Here is a 23,455-nt window from a genome sequence, read left to right as displayed (position 1 = left end):
CGGCGTGCGGTGTGTGTGTGTGCGCGGGTGTGTGTCGGGGCGGTGCAGAAAACACATTCATACTTACCTGGCAGGGGAGACACCATGATCAGGCAGGTGGTTTTCCCAGGGCGAGGCTCATCCCTTGCACTCCGGGTGTGCTGACCCCTGCGATTTCCCCAAATGCGGGAAACTCGACTGCATAATTTGTGGTAGTGGGGGACTGCGTTCGCGCTCTCCCCTGGCTTTCGCTGTTCAAAAGCAGAAGATGCGTTGTGCAGGAGGATTCCTCTGAAGCAGCTGAACCTCCAATTTCAATGCTATGGCCTCCAAGACAGCAGCAGCGGCTCCTGTGATACGGCCGCCCGTGGAAGGTGCGGGTGGCGGGTGGCGGGAGCAGACAGGCTCTGACAGGCTCTGTGCCCATCGGGAAGGGCGGGAAGGCTGCGCCGTGTCACGCAGCGCCCGGGGCCCGGCGGCTCCCGCACCTCGAGGCGCTCGGGACAGAGCCCTTCGGCACTATCCAGGGACATTTTAACTGCCCGGACTGACGGAGGTGGCACATGCGCGGGGAGAAGGGAGGGAACAGATCGGCACCGCAAACTCTCGCTCCGCGGCAGCGGCGCTCACGGGCCAGGGCCGCACCCGAACGGCGATCGCGTACCGGGACGAGGGGACGGGACCCTCCGGGCTGCGGCACCACCGTCCTCGGCGAGACGGCCCCACGGGCCTTGCTGCAGCCCGGAGACGGCGTCACAAGCACGACTGGCAACTAGCCGAGCTGTGCCCGGGGCTCAAACCTGCGGGGCGGGTTTGGGGAACGGCCCTCGGACATCTCGGGGCGGCCTCAGCACGCGCCGCCTGTGCCCGGGAGGCAGCGTCCACGTCTGCCGCTGGCGCTGGGCACGGCATCCCTGCAGAGAGGCTCCCGCCTTCCCAGCCTGACCCTCGGCTGTGACCCGCCCCGTCACGGGACGTGTCAGCGCGCCGACGTAAATGATCCACAGCGGCACATCTCCGGTGGCACTGGCCCTGCCTGAGCGGGTCTGTGCTGTGGGAGAGCAGGGCGAGACGCCGGCCCGGCCTCCACAGGCATCGGGCGCCATTTGAACCAGTGGCTGCGTTTTTAAGTGCGATCCCAAGGGAGGAACTTCACACATCATTGTCCAGATGTAAACGAGATCAAAGGCTTCCGCTGTTCCCACCTTATCCGCCGGAGGGATGTACGGAGCTGCCCGCAGAGCCCGAGCGCGCGGTTGGGGTCGAGCTACCGCTTCTCGTCAGGAGACAGCGTGGGCTCCGGCTGCAGTCGGCCGGTGCTCGGTGGTCGTGGGAGCGAGCCGCGGGAAGCAAAGCCGGGCAACCGCCCCTTCAGGCGCTGCTCTCCCGACGGCCTCACACGGGAGGGGCCAGCAACGGGTCAGGGCAGGTCCCTCCATCGGGGACCGAAAGGTACAGCGGGACAAATTCCCAGACACGCGTCGGGACCTCGTGAGAGCCGAGCGGGTCCCTGCGACGTGCGGCGCGTCCCGTTCCGGGGGGTCAGCCGCGGTGAGTGCAGGGGGCCCCGCTGACGTCAGCCTGCGGTGACCGGGATCAGCGCGGCAGGATCAAGCACAGTCGCTACACGAGCAAGAAACACGAACCAACCCTTTCCGTCAGTCATTTCCCGAGTCTGCTTTTGAACAGCGAAAATCAGGGGAGAGCGCGAACGCAGTCCCCCACTACCACAAATTATGCAGTCGAGTTTCCCGCATTTGGGGAAATCGCAGGGGTCAGCACACCCGGAGTGCAAGGGATGAGCCTCGCCCTGGGAAAACCACCTGCCTGATCATGGTGTCTCCCCTGCCAGGTAAGTATGAGTGTGTCTTCTGCACCGCCCCGACACACACCCGCGCACACACACACACCGCACGCCGACACAAACACCAACCAACCGCGCCACGCACGGCCCCGCGCGCCCCGACCCGCCGCTTCTCCGGCCCCGCGGCTCCCGTGCGGTGCCCGCGCGTGCCCGTGTGCGGCGCGAGGCCGGCGCGGGAGTGTCCCGTGGTGCCGCGCGGGGTCTGCTCATCTGCATGGACACGCCCCTTCCCCAGCATGCCGCGCCCCGTTCCACGCGCGCAGAGCAGCGCCTTTGGGCGGCGATACGGAGCGCTGCCCCGCGCTTCCCGCGACAGCCGCCGTAGCGCTCCGGTCCGCCCGTCCCAGCACAGGCGTCAGCGCCGGCAGCCCCGCGGGGCGGGTAGGGCGGCCCTGGCGAAGCTCGGGCCCCGCAAAGAGCCAGCATGATGGGGCGCCGAGTGAAGCAGACGGGGGCCGAGGCGACAGCCGTGGCCGAGAGTGCAACTGTGGCACCTCGGGGTGGTTGGACAAGTACCCGTGTAGACCGAGAGTCCCACCGCGGGGCCGTGAGGTGGGAGGGAGACGGGGGTGTCACAGTAATCGAGAATAAGCTCCTTACGACAATGCAGCATTAAGCAGCGGCATTACTGTATTGCAGTGCCCAGTGCCCGGGCGATCGCTCCTCGCAACGCGCACCTCTCGGAACTCTGGTACGACGAGTAGACGAGAAACGGCAACGAACCCCCGATCCCGAGCGCCCCCTGGGCAACGTGCGGAGTGCGGCGGGGGCGTGTCCATGCAGATGAGCAGACCCCGCGCGGCACCACGGGACACTCCCGCACCGGCCTCGCGCCTCACACGGGCACGCACGGGCACCGCGCGGAGCCGCGGGGCCGGAGGAGCGGCGGGTCGGGGCGCGCGGGGCCGTGCGTGGCGCGGTTGGTTGGTGTTTGTGTCGGCGTGCGGTGTGTGTGCGTGCGCGCGTGTGTGTCGGGGCGGTGGGGAACAAACGTTCATACTTACCTGGCAGGGGAGACACCATGATCAGGCAGGTGGTTTTCCCAGGGCGAGGCTCATCCCTTGCACTCCGGGTGTGCTGACCCCTGCGATTTCCCCAAATGCGGGAAACTCGACTGCATAATTTGTGGTAGTGGGGGACTGCGTTCGCGCTCTCCCCTGGCTTTCGCTGTTCAAGGTCAGATGAAGTCAGTCGTGTTTTGGGTTTTTTTTTGTGTTGAGCGGGGGCCGGTGTAGGAGAACGTAATGCATCTGGGATTTTCCAGCTCAGCTCTGGGGCCGACACGCAGTTGGAGCTGTCGAGCTGCACCTGCCCTTCCCGGGCCCGCCAGCTTGGGTAGATTGGTGGAGATTGGCAGGGCCCTGCAGAGCTCATGCAGCCCAAGCCCCTGCTAAAGCAGGTTCCCCTCCATCAGGGGGCACAGGAACATATCCATGTGGCTTTGGAAACCTCCGGAGATGGAGACTGGGCCAAGGCCCCCTCACCGCAACACCAAATGAGCTCCAGTTGCACTTGCTGTGTTCTGGTGTGTGCCTGTATCCCTTGCTCTTTCAGTGGAGGCAACAGAAAAAAGGGCCACTAAGTGTTGTTGAGGTCCCCCCCCTTAGTCTTCTCAAGGCTAAACAGCCTCAGGTCCCGCAGCCCTTCCTGAGAGAGATGTTCCAGTCCCCTCAGCATCTTGGTCACCCTGTGCTACCCAGAGGGGCTCCCAAAGGGCACAGTGTTCTGTGTGGCTCCACTCTCACTGCAGCACCCCCCACTCCCACAGTGCCCGGGGCTAAGGCTACGGCTGGGCAGGAGATGGGTTTTACCACACAAGTTTATTTTAAATAAAATTTAACACAGATGCAGGCTTTGCAACCGGAGTGATGGACCAGACAAGCAATGCAACGGGGGAAAATGACGACCGGGGCTGACAAACCCACCCCAGCGCCCCGCAGGGTAGGAGACCTGGCCAGTATCCGACACGGGGATCTGTGCTGGCCATGGGTGAGGGGAGGAGGCCCCCGGCTGGGGAGAGGGGCACCGCCCTCCCCATGCCACAGAGGGGCCGGGGCCCAGCTCCAGGATATACTGTGGGGTCAGTCTCCCTCCACTGTCCTCAACCAGTCCGGGTTTCTTTTTCATCTTGGGAACCTGAAGCAGCAGCACCTCCCTCCTGGGAGCCGCATCCTCCCCACCCAGGCCGCTAGGTAGGCATCGAGCCCCATGCTGTGGTCCCAGGGTCGCTGGCTCCAGCCCCATCCCCATCCCCAGGGGCCGGCAGGGTGCGAGCAGTGCGGGCAGCGTGCTCCACCCAGGGAAACCCCCCTCCTCAGGACTAGTCTTTCCCTCTGACGCAGTGGGGCAGGCAGGGATGCCGGGGCAGCTGCGGCGCTCACACCCGAGGGGACAACGGAAATAAATATGGGGTGAGGGTGGCGAGGGCCGGGCACCGGGTGCGGCGACCAGAGCCTGACCCCAGCCCCCAGCGTAGGCACAGCCGTCCTCTGCGCCGGATGGGCATCTCTATGTGGGGAGACAGCAGCTTCCCCCCAGCGCTGCTGGATGCCGAGGCCACGGGCTCGGCTGCTGGAGACGGTGATGGCGTGTGAGAGTGCAGGGCGAGGCGCACGGGCTCAGACCTCAAATGTCTATGGTGGGGGAGCGGCGCGGGGCGCGGGAGCGTTGCCGTAGGGGCTAGTACTCGTCCTGCTCCTCTGGCTGCTGCTCCTCCAGCTCGTCATCCTCTGGTGGGGCAAAGCCCTCCTGGGGTGGGGTGTGGGCACGGGCAGCCATCAGTGCAGTGGCTGTGCAGGGTAGATGTTCCCGCCCCCACCTTGTCCCCACGGCCTCTTCCAGCACCTTGTGGGGGCAAACCAACCCCCCCCGGGCACCCCAGAGAGCATGAGAGGTCAGAGGGTGGGAGCAGCCATAGGGAAGTGGGGGTCCCAGGGTCCCAAAAGTTTAGGTGGGGGTCTGGGAGGGGGAAGACAGTGGAGCCCAGCTCTCACCTCCGTGGCGTAGAGGACGCTGACAATGCCGGTGATGATGGGGCTGTTCTCGTTCTCGTGCTCCTGGCAGATGAGCTCGATGTCCCGCAGTTTGCTAAAGTAGAAATCACGCTCCTTCTCCAGCCCGTCCACCGTCAGCTTCAGGTCCAGCAGCTGTGGGGTGGGGGGACGGAGCCTTCGGTCCCTGCTTCTAGGGGCCTCTGCACCATCCCCTCCCTCCTTCCTGCACTCAGGTGTCCCCTGGCCCTGCCAGCAGCCAGGCACAAGCAAGGGTGTTGGGGTCCTGCCTCACCTGCTGGTTGAGCTCCAGGATCTGTGCGTCGGCCTCAGTGCCCCCGTTGCGGGTGGCAGGGGAGTTTTTCCGGAGGATGCTGCTGGGGACGCTGGTGAGGCGTGCTGGGTTTGGCGTGTTCTTGGGGCCGGTGGGAGAGGTCCTCTGGGGAACTTGACGGCAGATGGCAACCAACGGGTTAATGCCAGCCCAGGGGGCTGCCAGCAGGGAGCCCCCCTACATCATGTGGGGCAGTGGAAGCCAGGAGGCAGCAGCAGGCAGCGAGGGCAGGCAGGGCACTGGGACTGAGCCACGGCTCTGGGCTGTTCTGCCCTGAGCTTCCTCCCCTGCCTCAGTTTCCCCTTGCAGAGCTCACCCTCAGCCTCCCCCACGGGGTGTTCATGGCCCAGACAAGGTTTGCCGTGGGATGTGGGGGAATGTGCAGCCCTGGAGATGCTCCCATGGGGCTGGATGCGCACAATGCCCATGGAGCATCACCTGCAGCCGGAAGCACTGTGGCATCGTGGTGGCACAAGGGTTAGCAACCATGAGCAAGGTTGGGGAGACAAACCACCCCAAAGCTGGGGTGAGCAGGGGGGAGGCAGCTGAGCCAGGTCCCACCATCTGTGCCCCAAGGTGTCCCTGCAGACGTGCCCACGGGTGGGTGACAGCGCAAGGCGCAGGCAGGGGCATGGGAGGGGGACGGGGCAGCGCTCGCCGGGGAGCCCTGGGCATTACCTGCAGTGCCAATGGGTTTCTTGGGTTTGTTGAAGGTGTGATCACCTGGGTTTGGGGGGGGCGCGCCATCCTGGCCCTGCCGCGCCAGCAGAGGGTTGTACTCCTTCCCGTCATAGTTGGCATCAAAGAACTTCTTAAACCACTGGATGAACTCAAAGTTGTCCTGGAACTTGCCCTTCACCAGCCGTTCCACCGCGATGATCTGGGACACACACACACTGAGAGGCCACTGCGGCCGCCCCCCACCCAGCACAACCTCCCCCACTCCCTGCAGACCTACCTTGTCCACTCCCATCTTCTTGAAGGCGGCCTGCAGCACCTTGAAGTTGTGGATATACTCGTGCTCCAGCTTGGCCTGGAACTTCACCTTCCGCAGGTGCACGCAGCCAGGGAACAGCATGTCCATGAACTGGCAGTAGGCAGCGCCTGTGCCGGGCCCAGACCGTGGTGTCAGGACACCGTGCTGGCAGCACCGCATTGCCCCCGCACCCCCCCTCCAACGTCCCACAGCCCACCTGAGCAGAGCTGCTCGATCTTGGTGTAGTTGAGCTGCAGGGAGTCGTTGACCCAGGCCAGCATGTCATGGCGGCTCAGGTTCTCGCTGGTCACCGACGTCGAGTACACATTGACGGCCATGCCCCAGCTGCCGAGACACGGGCGTCACGCTGCCGCCCTGCAGGGCGTGGATGCGGCATAGGGGGTACTTGGGGTATGTGGGCACCACGGAGGGCACTACCCTTGCACTGGGGCACAGATCCTGGCTGTGGGGCTGGCCTGTAAGCAGCTTATGGCCCCCCCGTCCAGCCCCCGGCGCTGCCTAATCTGCCGGGGCCAGGATTGGGGTCCATTGGAGCAGGGCTTAGAGGGGTAACATCTGCCGCAGGCACACACTGCTCCCAGCTGGTGGAGGGTCTGCCTGGGCACCACGGGAGCGCAGACCCCACTGCCATGGCCCCGGCACGGCAGAGCGCCAGAAAACCATGACACAGGGCTGAGGGGCACTGAGGTGCCACTTCCCGCCAAAGGCTGGAGAGAAGGAACTGTCCCTGCTGCAAGAGTGGGGTCTTTATCTCGCTGCCCCCTCCCCGAGAGCAGGGGTTCACCCCTCCACCCCTCCTTCCCCCTGTGCCGCCACCTCCCCCCCTGCACAGCAGCAGCACAGGCATCCTTAATCCCTCTCCCGGGGAGGGGGGTGGGTGGGCAGGGCGCGGGTCCAGATGCCAGCGGGGGCTTGTGGGAGGGGGGGCGACCCCCCTGGCTCTACTGCCACAACACGGCGGGGTGTAGGGCTGCCGGGGGGGCATTGCCAGCACCACGTCTGCATGCCTGGGAGGTGGGCATCCCTCCCATGCAGGACCCTCATCTGCCATGAGATGAGGCCCACGGGTGCAGTGGATGGGGGTTGTGTGCGCTGCCAACTCCCCGAGTGCCTGCAGCCCCCCACACCCGCGGCCTCGGCAGCGCCGTGACTCAGCACCGACGATGCCATCCCCGGCACAGCCACACTCTGCAGCCGGTTGAACTGTTACCAGCAGCTGAGCCGCCTCGTCTCCCCGTTCTCCCCGGGCCGGGACCGCCACTCCCCCTGCAGAGCTGTGTCCCTGCACGCAGCCGGGGCTGTCGGTATTTTTAGCCAGAAACGATGCCGCTGCCGACAGCCTCCGAGCCCGTGGGCACCAGCCCCCATCCCAGCAGCCGGTGAAGACCAAAGGCAGCCATGATGCTGGCAACAGCGCCCGTCGCCACGGCCTCAGGTCCCCCGGGGTGCGGGCACGGGGTCCCCCTCCCTTCGGCAGCCCCGAGCTGAGTCATGCGCGGCGCAGGGCCAGAGCCACGCGCACTGCGGTGCGGCCGCCGCGCTGCAGCCGGGGAGCCGCGGCGCTTGGCCGCCGCCGCGGGGCTGGGGGCTAGCAGGTGGGGCTGGGGGGGTGCTGCCGGCCCACTTCGGCAAGAAGCCAGCGGCCAGCCGACCCAGCCCGCCATCGCCCTCCTTTCTTAAAATAGCCGGGAGCAGCTGCCAGCGCCCTGTGCACAGGGCAGAGCCGGGCCAGTGCCGGGGTCTCCCCTAAGCACGCGGGCCGGGACTTGCCCCCCGTCCAGGGGGCGCACGCCGCGAGATGCCATGCTGTGGGGTGCGGGATGGGGTGGGCACAGCCTCAGAAGCGAACACCCAACCCCCCGGGGATGCTCTTCGTGACCGACCCTGCAGGGACATCCCCACACACAGACACACACACACTGTAGACAGGGGGCCGGGCCGGCAGCCCCCAATCAGAGTGGGCTCCGAGCGCGGAGCAGCCGGCAGGAGTCGGTGCCCCATGTCCCGGTGCACCTTCTTTGCCGAAGCAAGCTAATGCCGTGCTGGCAGCCGCAGGAACGAGTTTGTGGCGGAATGAATTTGGGTGCTACCGCCAACCCTGCCCCGACTCCCGCACATGCCGCCGCACGTGCAAAGCCTGGAAGGGGGAAGCACCGCGACCCCGCTCTGGCACGTGGCACCGCGGAGCACAGGCACGACACAGCCCCGGTGAGCTGGGGCAGTCGTAGCCGCCGGCGGGGTAATGGGACGCTCGCCGGGGCAGGCGGTGCCACTCAGCTCGTTCCCACCCTCCCAAACGCCGGGCTTCAAAGCCCTCGGCCGCAGCGCTGAGCACGCCCGGGCGTAATGACAGGGCGAGGAATGCTCGCGCCAGCCCTGCAGCCCCGACGCCGGGTGACGGACGCACCCAAGGCAGGCGCCTACGGCCCGGCCGGTTTGAGCGCTGCCTCTACCGCTGGCTTTGGCCAAAAAAGACCCACCCCAACCCCAAAACAACAAAGCAGGAATTTATCCCGAATTCCCAGCAAACCGTGGGGAGAGGCACCGCCGCGGCACAGGTCTTGGCAGGCAGCTGCCTCGGCGTCGGGGAACGCTGCCTCAGCGGGTTGCAGGGGATGCGGGGCCCGGGGTGCAGCCCCCCCCGCCCGTGCCACCCGCGCCGACGGGACGGGGGGACGCTTACCGCTGCATTTTAATTGTCCGGCCGCCGAGCTGCTAATCAAGGCCCAATGGCGAACAAAACACTCGGGCGTGTGTCTCGGCCCCCGTCCCGCCGGCGCTGCCGGGGCGCAGAGGTCGTCCAGCCCGGCTCCTCGCACCGACGCTGCCGGGGAGGCGGCGGAAGGCACCGGCGTCCCACGCCGCAGCCCTCGCCGGGCCGGGGCCGGTGCGCTCTGGCCAAACAAAGCGGGAGGAGAATGAGGCCGGCGGCCGCGCCGGACGGATCTGCCCAGCACCGGAGCGGCGATGCCAGCACCGGCTGCCAAGGCCGGGCACCGGCCCCTCACTGCCTGCGCTTGCCCGCAGCACCGCCGTGCCGGGGCGAACTGGGCTGCCGCGACTCGCGGCTTCTATTTTGGGAGCCGTCCCGGTGGCTTCTCAAGTGACAAACACGCGAGGGGGGTGGCAGACGAGGCAGCGGGGGCTGAGCACTGTGCGGTGCAGCCCGGCTGGGCTGGCAGCTGGCAGGCGGCTCCGGCAGCGAGCAGGGTTGCCCAGGCACGAGTGGCCACTCGCCTCAAAACCTCCGCCCCCAGCGCCGCTTCTCCCCACCCCGGGGCGAGCAGCCCCGCGCGGCAGCCCGTGCGTGGCGGATGCGGGCAGCGCCGGCTCCTCTCCGGCTCCATCCCTCAGCACTTTAACCCGTTTCCCGGCTCTTAAGCAGGCGGCAGCGCCCGTCCCAGCCCACTGCGAGGGAAACCGGCCGCTGGTACCCGCCCGTGCTCGATGCAGCCACGGGGGAGGCAGGGGAGCACTGGCAGAGTCCCCGCCTGCCCCGCTGTCGCTTAACCTAAATAACTGGAAATGGCAGCAGCAGAAGCATCTGCAGAGCGCGGTGCCGCCGGCAGCACCTCCACCGCGCCGGCTCCCGCACCACATCCCCAAAACATTAACGCAGAGCAGGGGCTGGTGGAGACGGTATGGAGACAGCTGCTCACCGGAATCCCGGCCAGGGTAGGCGACACTCCTGCCGGAGACAGTAACACACGCGCCGGGGGCAGAGCAGCCCCATCCCGGCAAGCCCCTCAAGGAGAAGCTCCACATGCTCGGGCCGCTCCAACCCACTTGTCCCCGCCGCGTCCCTACGCGTGTGGCGAGGGGGAGCCACGGCAGCGGTGTACCGGGGAGCCCAGCCTAGCACCGCCGTCCCGCCCGCGAAGTGCTGCCCGTATCCCGCTCGGCCCCGCGCCACAGCCACCGCCGCGAGGATGAGGGACGAGAGGCCGAGTCAGTGCCACCGAGGCTCTGCCCGCCCGTCCCGGGAGCCGCACCTGCACCGGCCCCCCGCTGCCCGCAGGACGCTGCCCGACCAGCGCCAGCCCCGCATCGGCAGCGCCAGGGGCCCGGCAGGACCCGCCGCGCCTGGAGTTCTCCCGGGTGATGCCCGGTACCCCGTGGTGATGCCCAGACCGGCGCTGCGCGGTGCCGGTGTCGGGGACTACATCTCCCGGCGTGCCGCGCCGCGCTGTACCGCGCCGTACCGGGGCCCTGCGGTAGACGCAGCCGGGGCGCAGGGGCGGCCGCCGCTGAGTCAGGCCGGACCTCACCGGCACCGGCGAACCCGACCACCCCCGGCCTCATGCCTCCATCCCGGCTCGATCCCTCTCCACGACCCCGGTCGTGGACGCTCCATCCCTAGCCCCCCCCACCTGTCACGGCCACTCCATCCCCGGGGGCACCGGACAGACACCTTCACTCCGCCCCAGCCGCCACATCCCCCAAGCCGTCCCGGCCGCTCCATTCCCTGAAATCCCTGAGGCCCCCCCGGCCCGCTCCCGGGGGGCGGCGGCGGCCGGTGCCGGGATGCAGGTGATGGCAGCGGCCCGGTACGATGTGGTATCTCCCGGTCCCTCCCCGCGGTTCCAGTCCACGCTTACCGTGCTCGGGCCGCGGCCGCTACGGCCGCCGCTCAGTTCCCTCCGCAGCGCGCCGGGATCGTGACCAGAACCGGGGCCGGGACCGGGCCGGGACCTCACGGGCCGCTCGCGCATGCGCCGCCCCCGCCCCTCCCGCGGCGAGCGGGGCCGGGCCCTGCTCTGCCCCGCCCCCGCCGCCATGGCAACGGGCGTAGGCCGCGCCCTCCCGTCGCCACGGCAACGGCCGCAGCGGTCCTGCCTCCCCTACAGCGCCCTCTGGGGGCGGGCGGCGGCGGCCGCCGCACAACCGGGACCCCCGGAGCCTCCTGCAGCCCCAGAGCCTCCCGGGACACGGGATCCCCCTGTAGTCCGGGGCGCTTTGAGCCCCCCACACCGAACCCCCAGCAGCTCTCAGGACCCCCACGGGTCCCCTGAGACACCCAGAGCCTCCTGCATTCCTCAGCATCCCACAGACACCCCCCCCCAATCCCCACCCTGCAGCCCCCTACACTGGTGCCCCATCTGCACCCTGTATCTCATCCCTTTCTCCACAAAACCCCACCAGTACCTCAACTACACCCTGCAGCTCAACCCCAAAACCCGACTGGTGCCCCATCTCCACCCTGCAGCCCCCTTGCCCCCACGTGTGTGTGTGTGTGCAGCCAAGCAGCATGTCCATGCATGTGCATGCGTGTGCCCTTGCCCTCCCTCCGTGCAGGCACGTGGCCAGCACAGCTGGCTGTGGTGCTGCTGGGATGCCATCAGCCGTGTGGCCGCAAGGCCTGTGCCATGTCCCCGCCATGTCCTCACAGCAGGGCTGAGGGATGCTCCCAGCAGCCTCCTGGCCCCACTTGCCACCAGCGCCGCAGCTGTGGGAACCCATCCCCATGGCCACAGACTGGTTCTGGTGCCACTGCAGCAGTTGTGTGCTGGCAGCTTGACCTGGGGCCTCCCAACTATGCTCACTGAAGCACATCCATATGCAGCACAGCACAGTGGGACCTGAGAGGCAGGTCTGTGGGGAGTAAGGGGACAGTCCTCAGGCATGGCACAGACATGGCTGCAGGGTAGGTGCGTGGCTGTGCCCACTGCATGCCTGGCCGCCCCAGTCCCTCCCCCCCGCCCGCAGCAGGCACAGAGGCCAGGTGCTGTGAGAACGGTCTTTAATGAGCAAACAGAAACGTACCGCAGGTTCCTACAGCAGCCAGGCTGCAACTCCCTGGGGGGCAGGACCCCCGGCCCGCGCTGCGCCCACCCGCCCCCACACCTATAGGGATCGGCAAGGGACCCCTCACGCCTGACACCCACCCCACAGGACAGGGGCTGGGGACCCCGCGCTGCTGTGGCCACACACTGCTGACCCTGTGCCCCATCAGCATCCCAACATGGGGCTGAAGAGCATTGCTGGCTCCAGCAGCCCGGGAGGTCCCCAGTGGTGGGGAAGGGGGGGGTGGGATGGGGACGTGCCTGTGAAGGAGTTGGTGTGTGCACACGTGCGTGTGAGGAAGACATTGCTGAGCACATGCACACTCGTGGCAGAGAGGAGCCTGCTGGCACTGCGCACGAAGGGATGCACACATGTGTGCACGTGTGTGCAATAAACATCGTGCTGAGCCCACCCAATGTGACACGTGTGCATACACACGGCAGTGAGCAGCCTGCTGGCACCTTGCACGGAAGGATGCATGTGCGCGTGTGTGCACACATGTGTGCCAGCACTGTGCTGGTGTGCGCACGTGTGCAGCAGCAGCAGTGCGTCTCGCTGCCAGGGAAGGGCTCACACGTCCCGTGTGTGGCTGGGAGGTGTGGGGCTGGGGGGTGGGGGGGGGTCCCTGCTGCTCCCCTAATGCTAGTGACACAAACCACTTCAGAGTATTTCCACGTGATGCACAAACAAGTCAAAAATTCACGGATCCAAACCCAACGTGCAAACAGAAAAGGGCCGGGGCAGTCCCACCCGCTGTCCCCGTCCCCTCCCGCCGTCTGGGCCGCGGCCCCCTGGCCCCTGGCCTCACTGCGCACAGCTGCCCGCTGCTGCTGGCGGCACGGCCCCGGTGCAAGGGGAGCCCCACCGGAGCAGGGGTCCCGAGCAGGGGGGACGGCGAGAGGCTGGTGCCTGCTCCTCAGTTGGGGGACAGGTCCCCGGCTCTACCAAATGCCGCTCGACCGGCCTCCGGGGGGAGCGAGAATCCGGGCCGAAGCTCGCTTTGGAACGTGGTCATCGATCTGAGAACCTGCCGGACAGATGGACAGGTGGGTGTCAGGGCTGCTGGCACCAGGACAGGCCTTCACAGCCACGCTGGTCCCCTCCATGCAGCCACAGCTCTGCCTCAACCCTGTGGGGACAACGGGTGCTCTGTTTCCCCCTCTCCCGTCTCAGTTGTGCCACATACATTGGGGCAAGTGTGGGAGTGCCGGGGCCAGCATTGGCAATCCAGGTCCCATTGTCCTGTCCTGAAAGCCAGAGCAGCCCAGCACCCCCCCCACCCCCCCCCCCCCCCGCAGAGCACTGAGCAGGTTGCCTGAGGGATGGGTGGTGAGAGTGCTGCAGCCAAGGGAGCAGGACCCAAACACTCCTGCTCCTGCCCTCACACTTGCTCCTCTCTGGTACAGGGCATTGCCATGCTGAGTGCCAGCCAGAGCTGTGGGACTGCCCCCATTCCTCAGAGGCACCTGCCAGGGTCAGACATAATGCAAGCACCAGTTCAGTCCTGCCAGCCCTGGACCCCCATGCCCCCCACTGAAACCACGAGCGCAGCCACACAACGGACGGGGGATGGAGGTGAGGGCAGCTGGGGGCCAGGGGATGGTGTGGTTGATCCCTACTCTGACATGGAATACTAGGATGATCCAGCCCCCTGCCTGTGAAAAAGGTGGGGGTGTAACAAGTGCCTGGCCAGTCCTGGAGAGCTACTGGGTGTGGGGCTGCTGGCAAGCCCCAGGGAGGGGCTAAGCGTGGGGGCTGCCAGGCCCCTCGCTGTGGCCCTGCTCTTACCGGAGAGGCTGAAGCTGGACTCGTGGAGGTCCCTCATGCCCCCGTGGCGTGTGGCAGGCCGCGTGGGCGTATCGGCCAGGGGCGTCCCCGTCTCTTTTTTCCCGGCATGCACAACCACGGCCACGTCCCCCAGGTACGGGGTGCGATCCACACCCCGCAGCTTTAAACTCTGCCGAAGGGAAAGAAAAAGCAGAGAGAGCATCAGCCCAGGCGGTACCGCACCATGGGGGCTGCGGCCGGGGTGCGGGAGGGGGGCACGGGGGGGGCTGGCTGGTGGGGTTTGGAGGGCCACTGCTTTATAGTGGGGTGCGGATCAGCCGGGTGTGGGGGGGAAGGATAGGGGTTGGGGCATGGGGAGGGGTCTGCGCTGTGGGGAGCAGAGCAGGATGGTGGAGGGGTGGCAGGGCTCTCGGTGCAGGAGATGCCGGCACAGAACAGTGCCAGGGCAAGTGGGTGACCCCCGAGGTGCAGCCCCTCACCCCTGTTTCCCCAGTGGTGTCAAGCTGACCCTCCTGCAGCAAAGAGCAGGCAGGGGATACCCTACACCCCCAGCCACTCACAGCTCCAGTCGGGCACTCCAGCACTGGCCAGCCATGTCAGGCATTCTGGCACAGGCCATTGGCTCTTGCTGGGCACCCCAGCACCCCATTGCCTTCCAGCTCCCCAGGATGATGCCAGGACACCCTGGCCGGCCTCTTCCTTCACAGCATCGGCAGCACGTCATGCCCTGAGGCTGGGCAAGGGTTGGCCAAGGGCATGGGGTCCCTGGTGCCAGGGTCAGTGATAGAGTGAAGGATGGGGTCAAGGGGAGAAAAGAAGCTTCTGCAAGACCTGCCCTGCAGTTGGGGCAGCATGTGCCTCAGGTTCTCCTCCTGTCCTGGTCACTCGTGCTCTTGCTCTGCTGCCCATAGGGCCACTGTGAGCCATGGGCCACCTTGGGAGGCTACAGAGGGCAGAGAGCCCAGGATCGTGGCCCGGTGAGGGTGCCCAACAGTGGGCACACACCTCTCACGCATCTGGACAACCACCAGGCATGGTGGCACACAAGGTGACTATCCCCAAATCCTCAGCACTGCTGGCACATGGGCCAGTGCCTATGGAAGGGCTGGAGCCAGTGGAGAGGGAGGTCCTACACTGTATACCCACCTGCAGTGAATCTCACTGCCAGCTGCCACCACTGTCCCCAACACAACACATCCTATGTTCCTGCCGTGCAATGCTCCAGCATGGTACTGACCGTGGCACAGACCCATCCTTCTAGCACTGTCGGCACTGACCCACATCACTGGGACCACCATGGCCACTGCCTCTCTCATCCCCCCAGCCATCCCCTACCCAGCCACTGGGAGCCAGGCATGGAGCAGCCCTGCCCACTGGCAGGGCACAGGCCTGGCACGAACCCCACTGTGGCACAGCCGCCTTACCTTCTCCCGCTGCACCAGCTTCTTGTAGACCGAGTCCGGGAAGGAGCGGAGCGGGCAGAACTTGCCGGTGCCCTCGGCACACATGAAGACACCGTTCTCATAGACCACGCGCCCACGGCTGATGGTGACCAGGGGCACCCCGTGGCACCGCATGTTCTCGTACAGGTTGATGTCCCCACCCTGCACCTGGGTGCTGGCCGAGATGGTCCTGGGGGAGGTGGGCACACGGCTGTGAGTTGGGGCATGGTGGCACAGAGAGCCCCCGTCACAGCCCAGCACTTACTTGGTGGCCTCAGGGTCCCAGACGACAACGTCAGCATCAGCCCCAGGGATGATCCGGCCCTTGCGGGGGTACAGGTTGTGGATCTTGGCAGCATTGGAGCTTGTCACGGCCACGAAGCGGTTCTCATCCATCTTGCCCCCGACCTGTCACGGGAGCCGGGAGAGGGTGAGGATACACAGGGACATATCCTGATCCAACCCCACTGTGCTGTTCAGTGTGCCATGTTGCCTTCCTACCCCAAACGCCTCAGAGGGGCTTGCCAGGACCCCCCAGGGAGCACTACACCCACCCCTAGGCAAGGATGTCCCACGGACCCGGTGAAGGGACACTCCCACCCCAAAGCTGGGGCAGGAGCCAGCACTGAGTCCTCTGCCAGCCAGGGAGACACAGTGTCATCCCAGGGTGCCCGTGCCCGTACCACACCACGCTCCCAGATGATGTTCATGCGGTCCTGCACTCCGCTGACGCCGTGGGGAATCTTGGTGAAGTCCTCCTTGCCCATGGCTTTCTGCTTGGTGCTGAAAGGCCGGTGGTCTGAGGCCACGATGTTCAGCGTGTCACTGTGGGGGGACGGGGCAGCGTGGCTGAGAGCATGGCTGGGGCAGCACAGCCACAGCAGCAGGGTGCTGGAGGAACTCAGCATCCAGGGATGGAGCACCCATGCAGCAGGGTACTTGGGGAGCTCAGCACCCAGGAAGCAAGGTGCCAGGGAATGGGTGCCCGGGAAGTGGGGTGCCCAGGAAGCTCAGCTCCCAGGGAGTGAGGTGACTCAGGGAATGTGGCACCCAGGCTGCCCAGCAGGGTGCCTGGCAAGCTCAATGCCCAAGGGATGGAACACTCATGCAGAGGGGTACCCAGTGAGCTCAGCACCCAGGGAGCAGGGTGCCAGAGAGCCGGGTGCTCAGGAAAGAGTGACCAGGGAGTGAGGTGCTCAGGGAGTGAGACATTCAGGGAGCAGGATGCCTAGGTATATCTGTGCTCAGGTAACAAGGTGCCAGGGAATGGAGCAACCATGCAGTGAGGTGCCCACGTGGCTCAGCCCTTGGAGAGAGGGGTGCCTGGGGGGCTCAGTGTCCAGGAAGCTCAGCATCTAGGGAGAGGGGAGCCCAAGAAGTGGAGTGCCCAGGGGCTAGCTCAAGGAGAGGTTTGCCCAAAGGATGGGGTATCTGTAGAGCAAAGCAGCATGGTGTCAGGGAATGGGGAACACATGCAGTGGGGGTGCCTGGGGAGCTCAGCACCCAGGGAGTGAGGTGCTTGGGGAGTGGCGTGCTTGGGGAGTGGGCAGTCATGAATGGGGAGATACCAGGGGACTGGAGCACCCACACACAATGCACACACGTGTGGCGCAGGAGAGTGGCCCGTGGGGAGGAGTGCCCAGGGCAAGGGGTGCCCAATGCCTCACTTGGCGAGCAGGCTCATGAGGTAGGCGGAAGTGTTGGTGTCGAGGCGCAGCGGCGGCACGGTAACGTAGGCGGCGGCATGGAACCAGTCCTGGTGGTAGTAGTGCAGCCCGGTGAGCGTGGCGTGCGCCGTGGTTGTCTCTGCATACACCACCTTCCCTGCCGGAGCAGAGGCACACATGTTGGGTGGGTGTGCAAGGGGTGTGTGTGTATGTTCTGCCTGTGCTGGTATCTCTGCAGGCAGTGTCTGGGCACCAGCCCCATATCCATGTGTATGTGTATGCTCACACCTGTGCCCCATGTCAGTGCCAGCAGAACTGCAGCTGAGGGCCCATGTGTGCCCACAGGCATGTCCCCACAGAGAAACAACATAGAATTCTTTGGGCTGGAAAAGACCTTGAAGATCTTCAAGTCCAACCCCTCCCCTCACCCTGCCAAGTCCATCACTAACCCACATCCCTGAGCACTTCAGCTACATGGCTTTGCAATAGCTCCAGGGATGGGGACTCCACCACCTCCCTGGGCAGCCTGGGATAGGGGCTGACAATGCTCTCGGGAAAAAGTTCTTCCTCAGCTCCAAACTAAACCTCCCCTGGGGCAACTTGAGGCTGTTTCCTTTGTCCTGTCATTCAGTACTGGAGAGATCAACTCCCACCTCACTACAACCTCCTGTCAGAGCATTGCAGAGAGTGCTCATGTCTCCCCTCAGGCTCCTGTTGTCCAGGCTGAACACCCCCAGGGCCCTCAGCCCCTCCCCAGCACACTTGTGCTCCAGCCCCTTCCCCAGCTCCGCTGCCCGGCTCTGGACACGCTGCGGCCCCTCAGTGTCCCTCTGGCAGTGAGGGGCCCAACACTGAACACAGCACTCGAGCTGCGGCCTCACCAGGGCCCAGCACAGGGGACAGCCACTGCCCTGGGCCTGCTGCCACACCACTGCTGATACAAGCCAGGGTGCCACTGGCCTTCTTGCCCACCTGGGCACGCTGCTGCCTCATCTTCAGCCGCTGGCACCAACCCCTCCAGGCCCTTTCCCTGCCGGAAGCTTTCCAGCCCCTCTGCCCCAGTCCGGAGCATTGCCAGGGGTTGCTGTGGCCTAAGGGCAGGATCCAGCCCTTGGCCTTGTTAAACCTCATCCCATTGCCCTCGGCCCATTGCTCCAGCCTGGTCAGGGCCTTCTGAAGAGCCTTCCTGCCCTCACATACATCTACTCTCCCACCACACATGTGCTCCTGTGCCCCTATATCTGCTCTTGCACATGCAAGAGCTCATGTGTCTCTATGCCCACATGCCACAACTCAGCAGGGCCAGTACCCCCAAAGCCATGTCCATGACCCACAGTGCCACCCCAGTGCCAGCCTGGGGCTGTCCCTTACCTTGCATCTTGGCAGCAGCGATGACATCCCCTGCGGACATGCTGGAGACATTCACCAGGTAGACGGGGCAGTGGGTCTGTGGAGAGAGCGTAGTCAGCATCACCCTTCCCATTATACCCCAGTTGCAAAAGGGGTCCCACATGGATCCGGGGTGCTCCCATGCTCCCTTGGGGACAGTCCTGTGTACCTGGCCCAGGATCACTCACCCTGTTGGCAATAGTGATGACACGGTGCGTGGCCTCAGCCTCCAGCTGTGGAGAGAGAATGGGCAGTGAGATGCAAGGTCGTGCCTGGCGGCACCAGAGGTAGGTGGGCAGATGGGTGTGTGAATGGCACACACTAGTGGTGCTGGTTATGAGGATGTCCTGTAGCATCCCAGCCACATCCCGGGTCACTGCAGTGACTCGGTGATGCGAGTGGACACCTACCTCTTCAGGCCGACTGATCTCAATGCCCTCTGGGCCCGTGATGCCCAGGTCCAAGGCCTCCTTGGCTCCCTGGGGAATGTGAGGGTGTCAGGCTGGGGTGACACAGGAGGTCTGCTTGCTCCACTGCCAGGCATCCCCTCCCTGGCACTCACCTCAGCCACCAGCTCGCCATTCTCGGCGTGGACCCGGGCGATGGCCCCAATGTCACGGCAGGCACGAAAGACCTGGTAGAGCTCGCTGTCCCGCAGCATGTACAGGTCCTTGTAGGTCATGAACATCTGGAAGGAGTTCACCCCCTTCTCCCGCACCAGTGTCTCCATCTCTGCCTTCACCTGCGGTGGGATGGGGGGAATCAGTGCCATGGGGGGGTGTGCAGTGGGTACGGGGCTGCCTCTCGCACCAGGCCCAGACAGACACTCAGATGCAGGATTTGTGCATGTGCCCCGGGGTGATCTGGGGAGTGACAGATGCTGGGGAGGGTGGGGGTGGACTTTGCTGCTTGGGTCACACCATGATCTGGCCTTGGCCTGGCCAGAGCCCCGGCCTACAGATGCTGGGATGAACCCCTGGCATCCACTCTTTGCTTTGTCTGGGGTACACAGGTGCTGGAGTATCCTTGTAGGGCAGCCAGAGGTTCCTGATCCCACTCCGATATCTTTGGTGGGGATTTCCGGGACTGAGATCACTGTGAGTCTGGGCACTGAGCAGGACCAGTTCCCATGGGGGTCACGCTGCAAGATGGAGCCCCCCCAAGCTGTGCTCACCATGCCTGGGCACCCCAGTGAGGGGCTCAGCCCCACAGAGACACCCAGCCCCACTGAGCCCAGCTCAGGGCAGCTCAAAAGGTAGTGCGGGGGCTCAGCTGGGCAGGCGAGCAGCTAATGGGATCAGCAGGGCCAGGAATTAGCCCTGACCGCAGCAGCTGCTCCCAGGCATTTGCTGTGCTGGAGCCAGTGACACACTGTGCCAGAGTGGCCGGACTCACCTTGGGTGCCCACCAAGTGATGCCCATGTGCAGGGCATAGTCGCAGCAGACCTTGGGGTCAGCCAGGCTGCGGCACTTCTCGTAGGCATCCAGCAACGAGGTCTCCTTGTCAGGCAGGACATGGCCGATGATCATCGTCGTGCCCCCGACCAGGGCTGCCTGTGGGTGATGGGGACAGCAGCGGTGGGACGGTGCAGGATTTGCCCCTTGGCACAGGGCCCTATCGGGGACGGTGCCCCAGCAGCACAGAGGCAGCGGGACAAGCCCCCTCATCATGTGTAGGCAGCAGGGCAGGCGTCGTTGCATCCACGGTGTCCTCGGCTCACCCGGCCCAGCTAATCCCCAAAGCTCCTTTACCAATCGGCCTTCATGGGCTGCTGCAGGCTGGCAGCATGATGCTATGAAGCAGCTTGCCGAGACGTGGATGGGGAACAGGCATGGCATGGAGTGCCCACCATTGCACTGATCCCCTGCCCTCCAGCACATCTCCATGCCCCTCTGAACCCCTCGCTGTGCCACAGCATGGGAACATCGCCTGACCCCTTTGCCACAGCAGCTGTGGCAGAGCTGAGCCCCCCGGCCAAGGGATGCCAGGCACGGCCAGCACTTGACCAGCACAATGGCTGCTCTGTGCGGTGTGTGGAGACAGCTGGTCCCAGTGCTGCCCGGGACATGGCCACACTGGCCTCTTGACACTCCCCAGCAGCAGCACTCAGTGCATAGCACCACCAGCCCACAGCGGGGACCTGAGCCTGGCCAGCACCGCCTAGCATCCCTGCAGCAGCCTCAAAGCTACAGGTGCCTCTGTCAGGTGCAGAGTGGCCAGGTCTACATGCAGAAATGGGGGCAGGGCAGCCTGGTCTTGTGCAAAAATAGGGATATGATGGCCAGGTATATCCCAGCAGAAAAGGGCAGGGCAGCCAGGTAAAAATAAGGCCAGGGTGGCCAGGTCTACCCATTAAAAACAGGAGTAGACTTGGCTCTCCGTGCCCTGGTCCAGAGCTGGATGAGCATCCCCCCAGCAGAGTCTGTGGGGCCTGTCCCTGCCAGTGCACCCACCACTCTGCTCACCCTCCAGGGCTGGCAGCAAACATGGCTGGGCATGGAGCGAGGCCTCGGCTGCTGGGAAGTGGCACCTTTCACTCACAGCCCTGGTCCATGACGCTGGCACAGAGTGCCTTGGCAAGGGAGGAGGAAGCCCATAGCAAGGAGACCTGATGGATGGGGCCATGGAGACAGGCATTTCCATGTCAAGCTGCTGGGGAGCTGGTGCTGCCAGCTGTCCGTGGTGGCAGCCACCCATGGTGCCAGGGCAGGGAGCCTGCTCACACCAGGGCCCAGCCACTGAACATTCTCTCCTGCCCGCCATCCCCTCTGCCGTAGATGCTCTGCACTGACTCCTGTGGCACCTGCTGGGCAGTACCTTGGTGCCATGGTAGAAGTCATCCACGCAGGTGGCGTTCATGAAGGTCTGGTGGAAGTGGGTGCTGGTGTCAATGCCGCCTGGGATGACAAGCTTGCCAGTGGCATCGATGACCTTGGCCCCACCGGGGATCATGAGCTCGCGACCCACTTGCTGGATGATGCCGTTCTCGATGTAGACATCTGCCTCCAGCGTGCAGTCATCATTCACCACCTTCCCCCCCTTGATGAGGATCCGCATAGTGGCCGCGTTGGCGAGCATGGTTCTGTGGGGGAAAGTGTCACCGCAGAAAGGGGCCACCACTGGCTGCCTCTGTCCCATGCAGTGACCTGAGGCCAGCTGGGGGCTCGGCGCGATTGCCCTCACCGGCATGCTTGGGCTGGCACCGTGCTGCCACCATGGGGGCAAGTCCCCCTTACCGGCACGGGGCCATGGCGCAGGCAGGGCTGTGGGCAGCCCCATGGCTGTGTGCCCTGTGTGCCCATCCCCAGCCGGCACTGCGTGAACACTGGATTATCCGGGGAAATCTATGGAGGGAAGGGCCCTGGAAGCCAAGGAAGAGGCTGCTGCTCTGACGAGCCTCCCTGCTGACAGTGTGAGCCCACGCCCAGGCCCGCACTGCATGCCCCACAGGCACCTAGAGCCAGCTGCCAGACTCCCACCCCCACCAGCCCCCTGCTGCTCCTGCCCATAGTGCGAGGCAGTGGGCTGCTGGCGCTCCACATGCCAAGGGGACACTGCTGCGGCTTCTCCCTGGGCCATGAGCATCTGTGTTTGGGGCAAGCTGCCCGCCTCATCCCGGCAGCACTGTATGGAGGCCAGGGCCAGCATGGAGAGTGCCGGGATTGCCATTACTCACTAGGGCCCTACATGGTGCCAGATCTGCCAGAGCTCCCTGCACTGCTTTCAACCCCCTCCCAGCACTGGGGTGTCCCCAGACACGATCTATAATTAATTTGGAAGATGAAGGTCAAACGCCATCGACCCGTTGCAGTAGGGACAGCACGTGCCAGCTATGTGGGTGCCCTGGGAGTGCATCCTCCAGAGGAGCTGGAGGGTGGCTGGACCCCTGCCCCTGGGACACCCCTGATGCTGCCTGTAGGGCTGTGCCATGCTGCCGTCCCTCCTCCAGACAAAGACCATATGGGCAGCATGGCACGCGCCCATGGCAGTGTCAGAGTGGCTGTGAGCATTTCCAGGGTGAGCAGGGCTCTGGCACCCATCTGGTCCGGGCATCCCCAGGTAGCACACACTGTCCTGGCCGCAATGCCGAGGCCAATGCCAGGCTGTGGGGCAGAAGATGCTGCTGGAGAGAGTGCACAATCCCTCGTGGCAAGGGGCTGTGCAGGTGCCCCCCACCCCTGTGGCAGCTCCCTGGGGGTGCTGGGGCCAGGAGACCGAAGGGACAGGCCTGAGCACATGCCAGCAATTCCCAGCTGCCCAGTGGAACAGCGACTGTTGGCAAATGGCTTCCCTGGGACCTGGTGAAGAGCTGTGGTGGCCGGCGGGGCTGAACCAAGCCTAGCCAGCAGCTGAGCATTCCTGGCACTGCGGGCATGAGCAGCTGCTTGAGGAGGGCAAGCGGCTGTGCCCTCCACAGGGCCACAACCATATTGGAGCTGGGGGGCACTGGGAGCCCTTCCCAGGCCGGCTCCTGCCCCGGGGCTCTGTGATGGCAGCATCAGCCCTGCCATGCTGCCATGGGTGAGCTCGGTGCCAGCCCATACCTCATCCCATGGCTCTGTGCCGGCACAGGAGTTGCTGGGGAGGGTCCTCAAGGCAGTCCCCCCACCATGGGGAACACTCCAGGGAGAGACCCCTGGCAGGAATGGCACCACCACACACAGCTGTGCTGGCTGCTGAGGGACAGCAGAGGAGAAGGAGTCCCAGAGGAGCCATGGTGGGATGGCAGCGACCCTCCTGCCAGCAGCAGCTCCTCGTGCAGCATGTTGGGCTGCCAGCCCTGCTGGTCTTGGGGCAAAGGCAGCCCCTGCTCATACTCATCCCCTGCTGCCCCACAGCCCTGGGCTCTGCTTCAGGCCTCAAGGAAGCTGCTGCCCTGTGCAAGGGCTGTGCTGGGAGCACCAGGACGCAAAGCTGCACTGCTGAGCACTGTCTGGAGCCATGCCAAGCCCCTGTGCCAGCAGCAGCCAGGACGGGGCAAGATAACAGGGCAGAGACTTGTGGTGCCAAGAAGAGAATGGTAGTCCCTGTTGCCCCCTGTCAAGCCCCTTGGGACCCTAGGGTGGGGGTGAGCGGGGGAGTGCTTGCGTGGTGCAGGAATGGAGGTGCGGGAAGGATGTGGTGTGCGGCATCCCAAGATGAAAGCAGGTTGCTGTGATGGACGGATCTGGAGCACAGCAGCATGCAGGGTGGCAGCTTGTGCTGGTTGCCAGCGGTGCT

General features: G+C 65.2%; 2 protein-coding genes and 3 non-coding genes across 8 annotated transcripts; 2 read left to right on the top strand and 3 right to left on the bottom strand.

Annotated features, from left to right (window-relative positions):
- Positions 1–59: 59 nt before the first annotated feature.
- Positions 60–223, top strand: LOC133625053 (U1 spliceosomal RNA). The gene has a single exon (XR_009818351.1). It is a non-coding gene; the product is annotated as a U1 spliceosomal RNA (small nuclear RNA).
- Positions 224–1,675: 1,452 nt separating this feature from the next.
- Positions 1,676–1,839, bottom strand: LOC133625051 (U1 spliceosomal RNA). The gene has a single exon (XR_009818349.1). It is a non-coding gene; the product is annotated as a U1 spliceosomal RNA (small nuclear RNA).
- A 1,000-nt stretch (positions 1,840–2,839) lies between these two features.
- Positions 2,840–3,003, top strand: LOC133625040 (U1 spliceosomal RNA). Its single transcript, XR_009818338.1, has one exon. It is a non-coding gene; the product is annotated as a U1 spliceosomal RNA (small nuclear RNA).
- A 641-nt stretch (positions 3,004–3,644) lies between these two features.
- MAPRE3 (microtubule associated protein RP/EB family member 3) lies at positions 3,645–10,865 on the bottom strand. 4 transcript variants are annotated; one of them, XM_061990749.1, is made up of 7 exons: positions 10,763–10,865; positions 6,361–6,518; positions 6,126–6,271; positions 5,846–6,047; positions 5,129–5,280; positions 4,837–4,989; positions 3,645–4,591 (listed from the first exon to the last, which is right to left on the bottom strand). In XM_061990749.1, exons 2-7 carry the CDS (start codon positions 6,479–6,481, stop codon positions 4,523–4,525), a joined length of 843 nt encoding a protein of 280 aa, XP_061846733.1. In that variant the 5' UTR covers positions 6,482–6,518; positions 10,763–10,865; the 3' UTR covers positions 3,645–4,522. The 4 variants fall into 4 exon arrangements, with proteins under 4 accessions (XP_061846733.1, XP_061846732.1, XP_061846734.1 ...); XM_061990748.1 differs by having other exon boundaries at positions 6,361–6,488; XM_061990750.1 differs by lacking the exon at positions 10,763–10,865 and adding an exon at positions 8,848–8,983 and having other exon boundaries at positions 5,891–6,047; positions 6,361–6,488.
- A 2,024-nt stretch (positions 10,866–12,889) lies between these two features.
- Positions 12,890–21,313, bottom strand: DPYSL5 (dihydropyrimidinase like 5). The gene is made up of 12 exons (XM_061990305.1): positions 21,053–21,313; positions 19,630–19,788; positions 18,797–18,976; positions 18,645–18,713; positions 18,423–18,467; positions 18,217–18,292; positions 16,846–17,002; positions 15,862–16,003; positions 15,444–15,586; positions 15,161–15,368; positions 13,737–13,905; positions 12,890–12,975 (listed from the first exon to the last, which is right to left on the bottom strand). The coding sequence occupies exons 1-12, from the start codon at positions 21,311–21,313 to the stop codon at positions 12,890–12,892; spliced, it is 1,695 nt and encodes a 564-aa protein (XP_061846289.1).
- Between the last annotated feature and the right edge of the window lie 2,142 nt (positions 21,314–23,455).

Source organism: Colius striatus, chromosome 2 (assembly GCF_028858725.1).
Source record: "Colius striatus isolate bColStr4 chromosome 2, bColStr4.1.hap1, whole genome shotgun sequence".
NCBI classification, from domain to species: Eukaryota; Metazoa; Chordata; class Aves; order Coliiformes; family Coliidae; genus Colius; species Colius striatus.
Note: the sequence above shows the minus strand (reverse complement) of the source record. Positions and strands in the feature narration are given on the sequence as shown.

Bases quoted from the DNA above. Each gene is read 5' to 3' on its own strand.
- MAPRE3 (XM_061990747.1), bottom strand. The intron at 5,281-5,845 runs GTAATGCCCAGG...TCTGCCGTCAAG, and splicing joins GAAACCCATTGGCACTGCAG to TTCCCCAGAGGACCTCTCCC. The intron at 4,990-5,128 runs GTGAGGCAGGAC...CCCACCCCACAG, and splicing joins TCCTGGAGCTCAACCAGCAG to CTGCTGGACCTGAAGCTGAC.
- DPYSL5 (XM_061990305.1), bottom strand. From the start codon at position 21,313: ATGCTCGCCAACGCGGCCACTATGCGGATCCTCATCAAGGGGGGGAAG. The intron at 18,977-19,629 runs GTGAGTCCGGCC...ATCCCACCGCAG, and splicing joins TCACTTGGTGGGCACCCAAG to GTGAAGGCAGAGATGGAGAC. The intron at 18,293-18,422 runs GTGAGTGATCCT...CTCTCTCCACAG, and splicing joins TCATCACTATTGCCAACAGG to ACCCACTGCCCCGTCTACCT.